General features: G+C 47.8%; 1 protein-coding gene across 1 annotated transcript in view; it reads left to right on the top strand.

Moving 5' to 3' along the window:
* Nucleotides 1-18,193, top strand: part of pkd1b (polycystic kidney disease 1b) — a 157,133-nt gene that overhangs the window by 97,048 nt on the left and 41,892 nt on the right. Inside the window, exon 19 of the mRNA XM_085964089.1 lies at nucleotides 16,456-16,622. Coding sequence (XP_085820215.1) covers nucleotides 16,456-16,622 — 167 coding nt within the window. The remainder of the gene's footprint in view (nucleotides 1-16,455; nucleotides 16,623-18,193) is intronic.

Raw genomic sequence — 18,193 nt, 5'->3', positions numbered from 1 at the left:
GTAGGTCCGCCGCTCCCGCTGCTGCCGCTACTCGACTGGGCCTGAAAATCACCGACCTTTATTTTCACCCACAGCCGCTGCTCCCTCGCTGTTCCACAAAGCACCTCCATTCAGTCCGTAAGGGGGATCCCGAGCTTCTGGTCGCCTATCATTTTAATTCTCCGCCCCATTCCCACTCAGACCTCACTGTACTCGGGCTCTTGCATTGTTCCATGGAAGCTCAGCGTAAGTTCGAGGAACAGCACCTCATCTTCCGATTAGGCACTTTACAGCCTTCCGGACTCAATATCGAGTTCAACAATTTCAGATCATAACCTCGGCCCCTATTACATTTTTACTTATATTTTTTATCCACACCTTTGTTTTGGCCCCCCCTTTTCTTCTCTCCCACATGGCAGCTGTCTCTCATTCTGCCAGCGCATTTCACACCTAATCTAGAGCCGCCTTTTGTCTCCACTAGTCCTATCACCAGCTCGTCTGGTTTTGAATACCTCTTAATGTCTCGTCACTTCTCTTTTGTTCTTTCATCCCCATTTCCCAGCCCCCAAACTGGCCTTTTAATCTGTTTCATTTCCTGTTTTTTTCAGTCCTGATGAAGTGTTTCGACCTGAAATGTTGACTCTATTTCTCTCTCCACGGATGTTGCCTGGCCTGCTGAGTTTTCCAGCATTTTCTGTTGTTCTCTCACGTCTTTCATAGAAACATAGAAAAATAGGAGTAGGAGTAGACCATTCGGCCCTTCGAGCCTGCTCCACCATTCTGTTGTGCATGTGCCTTTAAGAGAAGAACTGATTCTATACTGCAGTACCGGCAGTGACCACCCCTGTATATAAAGCCATAGCAGGCTTCTGTATTTCAGTCTTGAATTACTCTCTGTTCAGTAAATACCTGTTTTATTGTTCTCCTGCAGTCTGAGTATTATTGATCCTCAGACACTACACTGGCGACGGGCAGGTTTGAACTCACCTGCAGTACTGCATCACCTCATGGGGATCTTTTCCCTGAAGAGAAGCTTCTTGGAGGTCGAAGTCAGAACGGCGGGCGTCGACCGCGGGCAACCGCCCAGGAATCCATCAGAGAGTTGCAGGGGAGGCTGTGGAGAGCTGGGCCTGGCTCCCCAGTCGAGGTGTTCCAGCAAGTCGTGCTGGTAGCAGGTAGTGCGCTGACCCTTCCGGACTGCGGCGGGCTCGGGCTTGATCGAGCGGCTCTGCAAAGGGGCCGTGCAGCGTTGTCGGGAGGAAGAGAGAGAGAGAGGGTGGAGCGCACAGGGCACGGTCGGTGCTCAAGAACAGGGCAGCGTGGAGAGGATAGAATGCGGGGAAGGAAAAGTGAGACGTGCCGAAGCCGCGGGTCGCCGCCATCACCCTGTAGAACGCCAGGAGCAGCGTGGCAGCAAGGGTAAGAAGGAAAAGCGCGGGAGGCGCCATTTTATTCCATTGGGGAAGAAGGAAAAGCGTGGGAGGCGCCATTTTAAATCACCCAAGATGCCGAAGAGTGGCAGTATCACTGCTTTCGACAACGAGGTAGAAGACTGGACCACGTATGTGGAACGAATTGAAGTGTACTGCAATGCCAATGAGGTGGCCAATGGAAAGAAGGCGTCGGTATTATTAAATTTGATGGGCGCGAGAACGTACGGCCTATTGCAGAATTTAATTGCCCCAGCTAAACCAATGGAGAAAAGTTTTGAAGAGATTGTTAATATCTTACAGGAACACCTAAACCCTACACCGCTGCTGATAGCAAAAAGATTCAAGTTCCATAAAAGAAACCAGCACAAAGATGAGAACAATGCTGACTATCTTACGGAACTACGCAAGTTATCGAAGCACTGCCAGTTCGGAGCAGGACTGGCAGACACCTTACGGGATAAGTTTGTCTGCGGGCTCCAGAGTGAAGGAACCCAGAAACGACTACTTTCGGAAAAGGACCTGACGCTAGAACAGACTTTCAGCGTGGCAGTATCCTACGAAGCAGCAGCACGGGGAGCTGCGGAAATACAACAGAAACCACAAGAATACAGCGCTAACGAAATGGCGTATGGAGCAGAAAAGTGCTATCGCTGCGGCAGAACAACCCATGATCAGAAGGACTGCTGGGTTAAGGACAAAGTATGCAGGCAATGTGGGAAAATGGGACACATAGCAAGAGTCTGCAGGTCGGGAAAGAAAACCAACACTACAAGAACTACTAAGGAAAAGTACAAGAAAGTAAAGAAATTGACAGACAGTAGTTCGGAAGATCAGGAGAGTGATAAGGACTCCGGGAGCAGGAGACTAAGTTGTCTTAAGTTACACAACGTGATCACAAAGGAGGATCACCGAACCATTTGGGTCACCCTCATGATAGCAGGGTCCCCAGTAAAGATGGAATTGGACACAGGATCAGCCCTAACTGTCATGAATCGACGAGACTATGAGCGGCTATTCTCACACATACCCTTGAAGGACACGTCCATTGTATTGAAGACATATACGGGGCAAAAAGTCTACCCCAGAGGAAAAATAAGGGTGCCAGTTGAATACAACGGCAAGGAAACACAGAAACTGTATCTATATATACTACCAGATGGAGGACCACCATTACTGGGACGTGAATGGATCCGAAAAATACAATTGGATTGGCATTCCATTCAGGCGTTAACTGTGACTGATAAAAAGGATGATGACGTCACACCTGGACGACTGTCAAAAATTCTAACTGACGCGAAAGAGGTGTTCCAACAAGGACTTGGGACTCTAAAAGGAGTAACGGCAACGATAAAAATCGAAGATAACGCAAACCCAAAATTTTTTAAGGCCAGACCGGTACCTTATGCGATCCGCCCAGCCGTTGATGCAGAGTCATAGAGTCATAGAGTTTTACAGCACAGAAAGAGGCCCTTCGGCCCATCGTGTCCGCGCCGCCCATCCATCCCTGTCCAGTCTAATCCCATTTTCCAGCATTTGGTCCATAGCCTTGTATGCAATGGCATTTCAAGTGCTCATCCAAATGCTTCTTGAATGTTGTGAGGGTTCCTGCCTCTACCACCCTTTCAGGCATTGAGTTCCACATTCCAACCAACCTCTGGGTGAAAAAGTTCCTCCTCAAATCCCCTCTAAATCTCCTGCCCCTTACCCTGAATCTATGCCCCCTTGTTATTGACCCCCCTACTAAGGGGAAAAGTTCCTCTTTATCTACCCTATCTATGCCCCTCATCATTTTGTACACCTCAATCAGGTCCCCCCTCAGCCTTCTTTGCTCCAAGGAAAACAACCCCAGCCTGTCCAGCCTCTCTTCATAGCTGAGGCGCTCCATCCCAGGTAACATCCTGGTGAATCTTCTCTGCACCCTCTCCAAAGCAATCACATCCTTCCTATAGTGAGGCGACCAGAACTGCACACAGTACTCCAGCTGTGGCCTCACCAGCGTTTTGTACAGCTCCATCATAACCTCCCTGCTCTTATATTCCATGCCTCGGCTAATGAAGGCAAGTATCCCATATGCCTTTTTAACCACCCTATCTACCTGTTCCACTGCCTTCAGGGATCTATGTACATGTACACCAAGGTCCCTCTGACCCTCTGTACTTCCTAGGGTCCTACCACTCATTGTGTATTCCCTTACCTTATTTGTCCGTCCAAAATGCATCACCTCGCACTTTTCAGGGTTAAATTCCATTTGCCACTTTTCCGCCCATCTGACCAACCCGTTTATATCGTCCTGTAGCCTGAGGCTTTCCTCCTCGCAATTTACCAGAGCTGGAGAGTCTGGAGCGTTCGGGTGTGCTGTCCAAGGTGGACTGGAGCGAGTGGGCCACACCCATCGTTCCTGTAATGAAGAAATCATTGAGCAGCACGCCTGGGGAACCGAAGAAGGTTCGCATCTGTGGGGACTTCAAGGTAACTGTGAACCCAGTCCTGCACACAGTACAATATCTACTTCCACGGATAGAAGATATTTTCGCCTCACTATCTGGAGGGAAACGCTTTACAAAGATTGATCTGGCCCAAGCGTATCTACAAATGGAGGTGGAAGAAGCATCTAGGAAATACCTCACGATAAACACTCACAAAGGCCTTTACCAGTACAATCGACTGGTATTCGGGGTAGCATCAGCCCCGGCTATTTGGCAGAGGGTGATGGAACAAGTCCTGCAAGGGATCCCGGGGATCCAGTGTTATTTGGACGACATCCTGGTTACGGGCGAAAATGACAGTGAACACCTTGCCAACCTGGAGCAGGTGCTCGCGAGATTACAGGAATATGGGCTATGAGCCAACCGCCCCAAATGCGAGTTCTTCAGGAGACAAATCTCATATTGTGGCCACATGATTGATGAGGAAGGGTTGCATAAGTCGCCGGACAAGATTGAGGCTGTAGTCAAGGCTCCAGCACCGGAAAATGTGTCGCAACTGAGGTCGTTCCTCGGGTTGGTGAACTACTACCATAAGTTCTTGCCGAATTTATCTACAATTCTGCACCCACTGAACGCTCTACTGCAAACTGGAGTAACATGGAAATGGAGTGATGAGTGTAAGCGTGCCTTTCAGAAATGTAAATGCCTAATCACTTCAAAAGAAGTATTAGCCCACTACAATCCAACACTACCGATTCGGTTGGCATGTGATGCATCTCCCTACGGCATCGGAGCGGTGCTGTCACACAAATTCCCTGACGGTTCAGAGAGGCCAATAGCCTTTGCGTCGCGCTCGTTAACCTCAGCCGAGCGTAACTACGCCCAGATTGACAGGGAGGCCCTCAGCCTGGTGTGGGGGGTGAAGAAGTTCAATCACTATCTGCACGGGCAGAAATTCACCCTACTGACTGATCATCAACCCCTGGTCTCAATTTTTAACCCAAAGAAGGGCGTTCCGGTGATAACGGCACAACGGCTGCAAAGATGGTCACTTTTTCTAGGTGCACATCAGTACGACATAGAGTACAAGGGTACGAAACAGCATGGAAATGCTGATGGGCTGTCATGCCTACCGTTGCCTATGGTAGAGGAAGCACCTGCAGTGGACCCTGTTGAGATATTCCATGCGACCATAGTCGAATGTCTACCTGCTACAAACTCTAGTATAGAGAAGGAAACCCGAAATGACCCGACACTCTCTCGGGTCTATGATTTGACGGTGAAGGGATGGCCAGCACATGGCGACTCACTGTTGCCAGCATTCTCGCCAAGGAGAGAACAGCTGTCAGTGTGCCGGGGGACCTTGATGTGGTAATTCCACCCAAGTTGAGAGATAGAGTACTCAATGAGCTTCATGAGGGTCATCTGGGAGGGGTAAAAATGAAGAGCCTAGCCAGGGCGTTTGTCTGGTGGCCGGGAATCGATAAAGAAATCGAGGATATGACCAAGAGATGCACAGGATGCCAGAAGGTCGAAAACACTCCACCACAGGCCCCGCTACATCCATGGGAGTGGCCCTCATCTCTATGGCAACGGGTACACATTGATTTTGCTGGTCCATTTATGGACTCAATGTTCCTAATCGCTGTGGACGCCCATTCGAAATGGCCAGAGGTCATCAAAATGTCCTCCACCACCACGGAGAAAACTATTGCAGTCCTACGGACCATCTTCGCCAGGAATGGCTTGCCAGAACAGATTTACTCCGACAATGGGCCACAGTTTGTGTCAGAGGATTTCCGGAGGTTTCTGAGGAATAATGGGGTGAAGCATTACACATCTGCCCCATATCATCCAGCCACAAATGGATTGGCTGAGAGGTTTGTTCAGACCTTTAAAAAGGCCATAAAGGCAATGCATAATGACGACATACCACTCAACACAAGGTGGATAATTTCTTCTTTGCTTACCGGAATGCGACACATGCAGTCACCAACCAAGCTCCAGCCATAATGTTCTTCAACCGAAGGCTAAGATGTCGCCTGGATTTGCTCAAACCAAACATAAGACGAGATGTTGAGGATAAGCAATTCCAGCACATAAATGAGAAGCCAACCAGGAGCTTCAAGATAGGGCAACTAGTCTTGGCCCGCGACTACCGAACAGAAAAATGGCAGCCAGGAACGATATTCACACAGCAGGGACCATTAATGTACACAGTGGACGTTGGAGAGAGCATCGTGAGACGCCATGCTGACCAGATTCTAGAGTCACAGGAACAAGCCAAACCCATACCACAAGCAGGTACACCTGGTAATCAACCCGAAGTACAGATTGCGTCTACCTCAGAAGCAGTGGTATTGGAAGCTGACGAACCAACCAATGACAATGAGCCAGAATCAACTCCGCTGCAAGAACAGGATACTCGAGAAAGGCGCTATCCAGTCAGGATCAGGAAGCCTCCTCAAAGACTGAACTTATAAATGATTATTTCAGTTGATGTATATAGTACAGAGAAAATTGTAATTGTAATTAATTATTATTTAGTTGTTAAATGAATTTTATGTACTGTTTATCTAAAAGGGGAGGAATTGTGTGTATGCCTTTAAGAGAAGAATTGATTCTATACTGCAGTACCGGCAGTGACCACCCCTGTATATAAAGCCATAGCAGGCTTCTGTATTTCAGTCTTGAATTACTCTCTGTTCAGTAAATACCTGTTTTATTGTTCTCCTGCAGTCTGAGTATTATTGATCCTCGGACACTACACATTCAATATGATCATGGCTAATCCTCTATCTCAGTACCATATCCCGCTCTCTCCCCATACCCCTTGATGCCTTTTACGTCTAGAAATCTATCTCCTTCTTAAATATATTCAGTGACTTGGCCTCCACAGCCTTCTGTGGTAGAGAATTCCACAGGTTCACCACCCTCTGAGTGAAGAAATTTCTCCTCATCTCAATCCTAAATGGCCTACCCTGTATCCTTAGACTGTGACCCCTCGTTCTAGACCCCTCAGCCAGGGGAAACATCCTCCCTGCATCCAGTCTGTCTAGCCAGTGCAGCGCGAGAGGTGGCGGGAATCGCTGAGCGGCGGCAGTACAAAAGGCCCCAGAGACCAGGTAGGCCCCAGTGTGGTGCGAGAGGCAGCGGGAATCGTGGAGCGGCGGCAGTACAAAAGGTCCCAGAGACCCAGGTAGGACTCAGTGCAGCGCGAGAGGCGGTGGGAATCGCGGAGCGGCGACAGTAAGGCCCCAGAGACCCAGGTAGGTTTACTAATCTCCGAACTCAGGGAAGGAGAGAAGTAAAAAGTAATCGAAGTGTGACGTCACCAGAAAGCAGGTAAGTGATTGGTTGGTGAGTATTTCTCTCTTTTTTCAAATTTTACTCTGTGGTTTATAGTTTCTAAAGTCTCTGTGGTGTAGCAGGGACTGCTGTAAACCAGGGCCCTTAAGTATACCATTTAACTGTAGTGTAATTGGTGGGATTGATTTGATTTCATTTAATTGCACTTAATTGAAGTGTAAGTCATGGCAGGACAGCCCGGTGCCATGGTATGCTCTTCCTGCGTTATGTGGGAACTCGGAGACATTTCCTGTGTCCCTGACAACCATGTGTGCAGGAAGTGTGTCCAGTTGCAGCTACTGGCAGACCGCATTGCGGTGCTGGAGCAGCGATTGGATACATACTGGACCATTCGCGATGCTGAGGACGTCGTGAATAGCACAATTAATCAGTTGGTCACACCGCAGGTAAAGGTGGCACAGGCAGAAAGGGAACGGGTGACCAACAGGCAGAGTAGTAGGCACAGGCAGGTAGTGCAGGGGTCCCCTGTGGCCATCCCCCTCTCAAACAGATATACCGCTTTGGATACTGATGCGGGGGGGATGGCTTACCAGGGCAAGGCAGCAGCAGCCAACTTCCTGGCACCAGGGGTGGCTCTGCTGCACAGGACATGAGGAAAAAGAGGGGTAGAGCTATAGTAATAGGGGATTCTATTGTAAGGGGAATAGATAGGCATTTCTGCGGCCGCAAACGAGACTCCAGGATGGTGTGTTGTCTCCCTGGTGCAAGGGTCAAGGATTTCTCCGAGCGGCTGCAGAACATCTTGGAAGGGGAGGGTGAACAGCCAGTTGTCGTGGTGCATATAGGTACCAACAATATAGGTAAAAAATGGGATGAGGTCCTAAAAGCTGAATATAGGGAGTTAGGAGGTAAATTTAAAAATAGGACCTCAAAGGTAGTAATCTCAGGATTGCTACCAGTGCCACGTGCTAGTCAGAGTAGAAATAGAAGGATATTTCAGATGAATACGTGGCTAGAGGAATGGTGCCAGGGGGAGGGATTCAAATTCCTGGGACATTGGAACCGGTTCTGGGGGAGGTGGGACCAGTTCAAACCGGACGGTTTGCACCTGGGCAGGGCCAGGACCGATGTCCTAGGGGGAGTGTTTGCTCGTGCTCTGGGGGAGGGTTTAAACTAAAATGGCAGGGTGTTGGGAACTTGAGCAGGGGGACAGAGGAAAGGGAAACAAGGATAAAAGCAAAAGATAGGAAGGAGAAAAACAAAAGTGGCAGTCAGAGAAATCAACGGCTTAAATCAAACGTGGCCACAGTAAATAATAATTCTAATGGGTCTAAGAGCGTTAAAAAAACAAGCCTGATGGCTTTGTGTCTTAATGTGAGGAGCATTCGTAAAAAGGTGGATGAATTAGCTGCGCAAATAGAGGTAAACGAATGTGATTTGATTGGGATTACGGAAACATGGCTCCAGGGTGGCGAAGGCTGGGAACTCAACATCCAGGGGTATTCAATATTCAGGAAAGATAGGCAAAAAGGAAAGGGAGGTGGGGTAGCATTACTTGTTAAAGAAGTGATTAACACAATTGTAAGGAAGGATATTAGCTCTGATGATGTGGAATCTGTATGGGTAGAACTGAAAAATACCAAGGGGCAGAAAACATTAGTGGGAGTGGTATATAGACCCCCAAACAGTAATGCGGAGGTTGTGTAGGGGGTTTTGTTCCAGGGGCTTATTGTAGGTCAGCCAGTTATGTTTTCCTGAGCTGCCCTGCCCGCTGTGCGGTTGCGAATCGCTTTCCCCTTCCTAATTCTGAGCTCAGGACTTATCGAGTGGTAACAAGGACAAACAAACAGACCAGTGGATTGGTGCAAGGAAAACCAATGTTTATTAATTAGAAAAGCTAACACTACAAGAAAAACAGTATTATACAGAAGATAAAAGAAATCGCTATGGATGCAATACAGTTTTACACTTAACGGGAGAAGAAACGGACACAACGAGGGAAAAATTCTAAAATCACAATTTTGTAATACCCCTTTAACTCCCACCCTTACACCTAGCTAGGTTGTCTTGTGACGGCCAGAAAGATAATGCTCACCGGTGAAACAGATGAAAAGGCCTGGCCCTTGTGCCCCGCTGCTGCCATCGAAATGTGCTTGCAATGCTTTCTAGATGGTTTTCCTTCTTGGTTGCTAGCAAACAAACAGGACACTGGGCCGAGGTGAAGAGAGCGAGAGCGAGGTGCTGGGCCGCCCCAGTTATATCCTCTCGGCAATGGGTCATTATCGCGCCTCATCAGTCCGTTCCATTGTCCGATTTGGGCTCGAAAACGTAAGACAAGAGGACCTTGATTTTGGCCCATTTACGTTGATGGCACCGATCAGTACCACAACTGCCTTTCCATTGTTTTCTGAATGTCCTTAATTGTTCTGAATGTTCCTCAATTGTTCTGAATGTTCCTCAAGCAACTGGGACTATCTCCGCCCGAACTTAGATTGTGTAGGCAAACAATTGATAACCTGCCTCAGGGTGTGAATACAACTGAACTTGCCTCACTGCATTGTTCAAATTAAACATGCAGTCTGTGAAGCTATCAGAAAATCCATATGGATGCCGCAGGCCCTTTGGCCATGTGTCTGACCGCAGCCATTTTGAGAGGCCCTGGATTTTTAAAACACAGTCTATCCAAGGTTTCTTTAATAACTCCAATTAATCTTCGGGGGGGGGAACATATGAAATTTTGCGAATCCCTTCAGTTGGGGATGGCATTAAAAGGGAAATTAGAGAAGCGTGCAACAAGGGCACAGCAGTCATCATGGGTGACTTTAATCTACCTATAGATTGGGCTAACCAAATTAGTAACAATACTGTGAAGGAGGAATTCCTGGAGTGTTTACGGGATGGTTTCCTGGACCAATATGTCGAGGAACCAACCAGAGATCAGGCCATCTTAGACTGGGTATTATGTAATGAGAAAGGATTAATTAGCAATCTTGTTGTACGAGGCCCCTTGCGTCAGAGCGATCATAATATGATCGAATTCTTCATTAATATGGAGAATGAACTGGTTGACTCAGAGACTAGGGTCCTGAATTTAAATAAAGGAAACTACGATGGTCTGAGGCGCGAATTGGGTAGGATTGATTGGGGAATGTCACTCAAAGGGTTGACGGTGGATAGACAATGGCAAACATTCAACGATCACATGGATGAACTACAGAATTTGTTCATCCCTGCTTGGCATAAAAATAAAACAAAAAAGGTGACTCAACCGTGGCTAACGAGGGAAATTAGGGATAGCATAAGATCCAAGGAGAGGACATACAAATTGGCCAGAAAAAGCAGCAAACCTGATGATTGGGAGCAGTTTAGGATTCAACAAAGGAGGACAAAGGGATTAATTAAGAAAGGGAAAATAGAATATGAGAGTAAGCTTGCAGGGAACATAAAAACTGACTGTAAAAGCTTCTATAGATATGTGAAGAGAAAAAGGTTGGTGAAGTCAAGCGTAGGTCCCTTGCAGTCAGAATCAGGGGAATTTATAATGGGGAACAAAGAAATGGCTGACCAATTAAATATATACTTTGGTTCTGTCTTCACAAAGGAGGACACAAATAACCTCGCAGAAATGTCGGGGAACATAGGGTCTGATGAAAGGGAGGAACTGAAAGAAATCAGTATTTGTAGGGAAATGATGTTCGGAAAATTGATGGGATTGAAGGCCAATAAATCCCCCAAGGCCTGATAATCTACATCCCAGGGTACTTAAGAAAGTGGCCCTAGAAATAGTAGATGCATTGCTGGTCATCTTCCAAAATTCGATAGACTCTGGAACAGTACCCATGGATTGGAGGGTAGCTAATGTTACCCCACTATTCAAAAAAGGTGGTAGAGAGAAAATGGGGAATTATAGACATCGTGAGCGTGACATTGGTAGTGGGTAAAATGCTAGAGTCCATTATAAAAGATGTAATAGCAGAGCACTTGGAAAACAGTGACAGGATTGGACAAAGTCAACTTGGATTTACAAAAGGTAAATCGTGCTTGACTAATCTACTGGAATTTTTTGAGGATGCAACTGGTAAAATAGATAAGGGAGAACCAGTGGACGTGGTGTATTTGGACTTTAAGAAGACTTTCGATAAGGTCCCGCATAGGAGATTAGCGTGTAACGTTAAGGCACATGGGATTGGGGGCAAGGTATTGACTTGGATAGAGAACTGGTTGGCAGACAGAAAGCAAAGTCTTTGAATAAACGGGTCTTTTTCCGAGTGGCAGGCAGTGACTAGTGGGATACCGCAGGGATCGGTCCTAGGACCCCAGCTATTCACAATATATATTAATGATCTAGATGAGGGAATTGGATGTAATATCTCCAAATTTGCAGACGACACAAAGCTGGGTGGGAGGGTATGCTGTGAGGAGGATGTCGTGCAGTTTTGGTCACTTTACCTGAGGAAGGACGTTCTTGCCATGGAGGGAGTGCAGCGAAGATTCACCAGGCTGATACCTGGGATGGCAGGAATGACGTATGAGGAGAGATTGTGTCAATTGGGCTTATACTCACTGGAGTTTAGAAGATTGAGAGGGGTCTCATTGAAACCTATAAAATTCTGTCAGGTCTGGACAGACTAGATGCAGAAAGGATGTTTCTGATGGCCGGGGAGTCCAGAACCAGGGGTCATAGTCTAAGGATAAGGGGTAAGCCATTTAGGACTGAAATGAGGAGGAATTTCTTCACCCAGAGAGTGGTGAACCTGTGGAATTCTCTGCCACAGAGGGCGGTGGAGGCCAGTTCATTAAATATATTCAAGAAAGAGTTGGATATATTTCTTGAGGCTAAAGGGATCAAGGGATATGGGGAGAACGCAGGGACAGGGTACTGAATTTGGATGATCAGCCATGATCACATTGAATGGCGGAGCAGGCTCGAAGGGCCGAATGGCCTACTCCTGCTCCTATCTTCTATGTTTCTATGAATGGCGGAGCAGGCTAGAGGGGCCTAATGGCCTACTCCTGCTCCTATCTTCTATGTTTCTAGCCCTGTCAGAATTTTATACGTTTCAATGAGATCCCCTCTCATTCTGCTAAACTATCATGAATACAGGCCTAGTCGACCCAATCTCTCCTCATACGACAGTCCTGCCATCCCAGGAATCAGTCTGGTGAACCTTCGCAGCGCTCCCTCTATAGCAAGTGTATCCTTTCTTAGGTAAGAAGACCAAAACTGCACACAGTACTCCAGGTGTGGTCTCACCAAGGCCCTGTACAACTTTAGTAAGACATCCATCTTTCATCGTACCTCAGCCTCCCGACACTGGAGACCAGCCTTGTGGCTCTTCTCTGCACTGCCTCCAACGCTCGAATGTCTCTCTTGTTCCTTGGTGTCTAGAGCTGGACGCAGTATTCAAGGTGCAGTCTGACCAGAGCTCTGTACAATTGGTCATTATATCCTCTGACTCACATTCTACTGTTCCGGCTATTGTGGTTCAAAATCCTATCGGCTTTGTTGAAAGCTGCTCTGCATTGGTTGGACATGTTTAGCATCAAATTGGCCAAGACTCCTGGGTCTCTCTTCAGCTTTACCCTTCGCTATTTCAACACCATTCATGGAGTGCGTGCGCCATCTATTTTTCCTTCCTATGTGTAACTCTAATATTGTCTGCATTAAATTTCATCTCCTATTCTTCTCACTCACATATTTTGTCCAAGTCAGTCTGTCCATTCTGAGCTGCCTCTTCCGACTCCACTGCTCCTCAACAACCGCGACAACCTGCATTTATATAGCCTAGTAAAATGCCCCAAGGCCCTTCACAGGAGTGTTGGCACCGCACCAACCCACGTATTGGGACAGGTGAGCTAAAGCTTGGTCAAAGAGGGAGGTTTTAAGCAGCATCTGCAAGGAGGAAGAGAGAGGTTGGAGGCTTTTACCTCCTAGTTTGTTTATCATCTGCAAATCAGACCACTGAGTTTCTGAATCCAGGTCATTGCTGTAAATTAGAAACAGTCGGGATTCCCAGCACCACATCCTGTGTCCGCCCCTCCGCCCCAGTCGGTACTCCCCCCTCCGCCCCACTCGGTACTCCCCCCTCCGCCCCACTCGGTACTCCCCCCTCCGCCCCACTCGGTACTCCCCCCTCTGCCCCACTCGGTACTCCCCCCTCTGCCCCCCACTCTGACATAACCCCTCCAATGAGCACTTGTTGTTTTCTACCCTTCAGCCAGTTTCTTATCCATTCCCAGGGCTTACCCTGAATCCCCACATCTATGAGTTTAATTCATAGCCTTTTCACGTGGAACTTTATCAAATGCCTTTTGGAAGTCGAGGTACACTGTCATAGAGCTTGCCACAGTCAACTTGGGTTGTCAGTTCCCCAACAAAGTAAAGGAGGTTGGACAAGGAAGACCTTCCCCTTCTGAAACCGTGCTGACTGCTGCTAATGAGGCTAATGTTGTTCAGATGATCCTCAAGATGACCCCTGATTCCATTACTTTACATGGAATGGAAGACTAATAGGTCTGTCATTGCCTGGGTCTGTTTTGTCATTCTCTTTGAATATGGCCACCACATTAGCCTGTTTCCAATCTACTGGTATCTCTGCAGTGCCCAGTGACCCGCCCACCCCCACAATCACAGAATCACAGAAACCCCACAGTGCAGATAGAGGCCATTTCGGCCCATCGAGCCTGCACCGACACATATCCCACCCGATCCCCGTAACCCCACGTATTTAATCCCCCTAACACTAAGGGTCAATTTATCATAGCCAATCAACCTAGCCCGCACATCTTTGGACTGTGGGAGGAAACCGGAGCACCCGGAGGAAACCCACGCAAACACGGGGAGACTGTGCAAACTCCACACAGACAGTCGCCCGAGGCCGGATTCGAACCCGGGTCCCTGGCGCTGTGAGGCAACAGTGCTAACCACTATGCCACCGTGCAATGATTGTCAATGTCTCACAGATCTCCTCCTTAGCCTCTCTCAGCACCCTGGGATCAATAGCAATTCGGGACAAAAAAGGAAATCTTCTTGTGGAGGCAGAGGGCATGACTGAGGTACTGAATGAGTACTTTGCATCTGTCTTCACAAAAGAAGAGGATGAAGTTAATGTTGCAGTAGAGGAGGGGGAGTAGAGATACTGGATAGGTTAAAAAATAGACAGAAAGGAGATGCTAAATAAGTTGGCATCACTCAAACCTAACAAGTCGCCCGGTCCAGATGGGGTGCATTCTAGGTTGCTGAGGGAAGCTAGGGTGGAGATAGCAGAAGCTCTGACCACAATCTTTCAATCCTCCTTGGATATAGGAGTGGTGCCAGAGGACTGGAGGATTGCTAATGTTACACCCCTGTTCAAAAAAGGGGAGAGGGATAAACCTGGCCAATCAGTCTAATGTCCGTGATGGGACAACCACAAGAGACCATTGTCAAGGACAAAATTAATTCTCACTTGGAGAAGCATGGATTAATAAGGGACAGCCAGTATGGATTTGTTAAGGCAAATCATGTCTAACTAACCTGATTGAGTTCTTTGAAGTAGCAGAGAGGGTTGATGAAGGTAGTGCAGTAGATGTGGACTTTCAAAAGGTATTTGATAAAATACCACATAACAGACTTATTCGGAACATAACACATGGTATTAAAGGGACGGTGGTAAATTGGGTACGAAATTGGCTAATGGATAGAAGGCAGAGAGTAGTGGTCAGATGTTTTTCTGACTGGAGGAAAGTATACAGTGGGGTCCCCCCAGGGATTGATATTAGGACCATTGCTTTTCTTGTTATATATAAATGACCCGGACTTGGGTATAGGGAGTATAATTTCAAAGTTTGTGGATGATACAAAACTTGGCAACATAGTAAATAGTGAGGAGGCTAGTAGCAGACTTCAGGAGGACATAGACAGACTGGTGAAATGGCAGACACACGGCAGATGCAATTTAATGTGGATAAGTGTGAAGTGATGCACTCTGGGATGAACAACATGGAGAGGCGGCATAATCTAAATGGTATTCTCTTGAGGGGGGTGCAAAAGCAGAGAGACCTGGGGGGGGCATATTCACAAATCCTTGAATGTGGCAGGGCAAGTTGATAAGGCTCGTTAAGAAAGCGTATGGGATACTTGGCTTTGTAAATGGGAACATTGAATACATAAACAAGGAAGTTATGCTAAACCTTTATAAATCACTAGTTAGGCCTCAGCTGGAGTATTGTGTCCAATTCTGGGCACCACACTTTAGGAAGGATGTCAAGGTATTGGAGAGGGTGCAGAGGAGGTTTACCAGGATGATACCAGGGACGAGGGTCTTCAGTTATGTGGAGAGATTGGAGAAGGTGGGATTGTTCTCCTTAGAGCAGAGAAGGTTAAGGGGAGACTTATTAGAGATGTTTGCATCTTTTATGGTTTTCACCTCTCTCACTGCCCTCTACTGAGACAATCTTTTACTCTTATGCTTAGCCTCGGCTGCCATGTCTTTTCCAGATTTCTATCCCCCATTGCCTCCTTGTCAATGTCCCCGTTAAGCTGCCCGGACATGCGGCCGTGCAACAAGCTTGGAGGAGCCGCGCAGTAAACGAAACCGGCCGCGCAGGCACTCGCAACGTCATCAGTCCCGCAAGAGTGGGCTCCTACACGCTAGAGAACACAACGCAATAAAACGCATCGAGTGACCCTGTGCAATAACAAATGGGTTCGATTGGAATGTTGAATTTTGATTGGAATGGATGAAACACCAAGGAATCAGCAACTAAATTTGGGATTCCCATCACTCTATTGATCTGAAAGAGAGAGAAAAGAGAAATTAAGATAAAGAAAGGAAAGAAGAAAAGGAATGATGGAACTCTTCCCTTGTTCTGTGGTTTTTACACCCGCTCATCAATATAGTGATGGGAATCCTGGTTTCTTTTACTGCGCGGCACCTCCAAGCTTGTTGTGTGCCTGCGCAGCTTAACGAGAACATAGTCTGCGATCCCTTCAGGCGATGGAAACCAATTCAGGAGATCACATGGACCATGTGTTATCTATAAAGACACTGACCTTCTACATGATGCGACCAGCGTTCCCTCTGGTCACTGGTGCTCCCCAGGAGTGTCCGATGGGGGAACCAGCCCTAGTGGCTGCCTTGTGTTCCCATATCGAGAGGAGAGGGTCCACCTCCCAGGGGCCAGCGAGTCACACTCGAGCCAGCTGCTAAGAGCAAAGGAGAACAGTATCGATGGCAGGGCCTGTATTGGTCCCTCACACAGTGTGGGGGAGATCATGGACACCGATACTTGCTAACGTGACTTGTCTTATTTTCACCTTGTTTTAGCTTGGAGAGCTCTTGCAGTACCTGGTCCGACCTCGGAGAGAGGAAGCCGCACCTAGGACTCCTGCACCAGTCGTCCTCGTTCATTTCATCAGGAAGAACAGCTGGCAGCTTCCTGACCAGCCTGGAGCCAACCCCCATACCTGGCTCCGCCTTTTCCACCCGCATCGGTGAGGGAAGCTTTCCTTTAACCCCAACCCTCAGTCACACAGTGTGACAGTGCGCTCTGATTAAAAGTAACAGTGCTTCCTTAAAACATCTACATACAAGTGGGAATTGGTATCATCCAACAGGGACTATCACCTGCGACACTGTCCCTTTAAGATACTGTCCCGCTCAGATGAGCGGCTGTTCTGTTGCTCCCCGTACTGTCGACCTGAGGCAGTTCATTTACTCACGCTGTAGGGAGCATGCTCAGTTAACTCCCACGGAGGAGGGTTCTGCCACCACTTCTTGCTTACTGCTTCCCAGTCCCTTGAGGCGCAGGTGAAAGGCCAGCATTTATTACTTGTCCCTAGTTGCCCTTGAGAAGGTGGTGGTAAGCCACCTTCTTGAACCGCTGCAGTCCGTGTGGTGAAGGTACTCCCACAGTGCCGTTAGGGAGGGAGCTCCAGGATTTTGATCCAGCGACGATGAAGGAATGGCGATGTATTTCCAAGTCAGGATGGTGTGTGATTTGGCGGGGAACTTGGAGGCGGTGGTGTTCCCATGTGCCTGCTGCCTTTATCCTTCTAGGTGAGGGAAGGCCGTGAGTTTAGGAGGAGGTGTTGAAGAAGCCTTGGCGAGTTGCTGCAGTGCATCTTGTAGATGGTACAGACTGCAGCCACGGTACGCCGGTGGTGGAGGGAGTGAATGTTTAAGGTGGTGTATGGAGCGCCAATCACGCTTTGTCCTGGATGGTGTCGAGCTTCTTGAGTGTTGTTGGAGCTGCACTCATCCAGGCAAGTGGAGAGTATTCCTTCACATTTCTGACTTATTCCTTGTAGGTGGTGGAAAGGCTTTGGGGAGTCAGGAGGTGATTCACTCGCCGCAGAATAGCCAGCCTCTGACCTGCTCCATTAGGCATGGCATTTGTGTGGCTGGTCCAGTTGAGTTTCTGGTCAATGGTGACCCCCAGGATGTTGATGGTGGGGGATTTGGTGATGGTTATACCATTGAATGTCAAGGGGAGGCAACTGGACTCTCTCTTGTTGGAGATGGTCATTGCCTGGCACTTGTGTTACTTGCCATTTATCAGCCCAAGCCTGGATGTTGTCCAGGTCTTGCTACATATGGGGTAAGACTACCTTCGTGAGTCATCTATCATTCGCCCACACCTTGCAGTGTGACTAAGGGACATCTCCTTCATGCTGAGATGATGTTTAATCAGAGAGACAGACAGTTCTTTATTGATCAGAAAATGCTGGAGATACACAGGAGGTCAGTCAGGTTTGAAAGAGGAAGCACAGGTTAAAGTTTCAGATAGAGGCCCTGCTGTGTATTCAGTACTCCCTGTTTTTATTACAGATTTATAATAATTTGTAGTTTTCCTTATTTCTGAACTGGTCAGGGTGGAGAGGAGAGCGTGAGTGTCTGCTGACACAGTCTCAACAATCAGCCACCTCAGTTCAGTCTCACCTCAAAGACGGCTTTCTCAAGGTGTCGGTCCCATGACTGGAGCAGCCAAGTGTCACCTGGTCAGTGGGCCAAGTGCAGGGATACTCACCCTTCAGCAGACCAGTCACTGGGGAGGTTTAGTTTC

This window comes from Somniosus microcephalus, chromosome 21 (assembly GCF_052327205.1).
Source record: "Somniosus microcephalus isolate GS21.2 chromosome 21, FLI_Smic_1.0, whole genome shotgun sequence".
Taxonomy (NCBI): Eukaryota; Metazoa; Chordata; class Chondrichthyes; order Squaliformes; family Somniosidae; genus Somniosus; species Somniosus microcephalus.
This window is presented reverse-complemented; position numbering and strand designations above follow the sequence as displayed.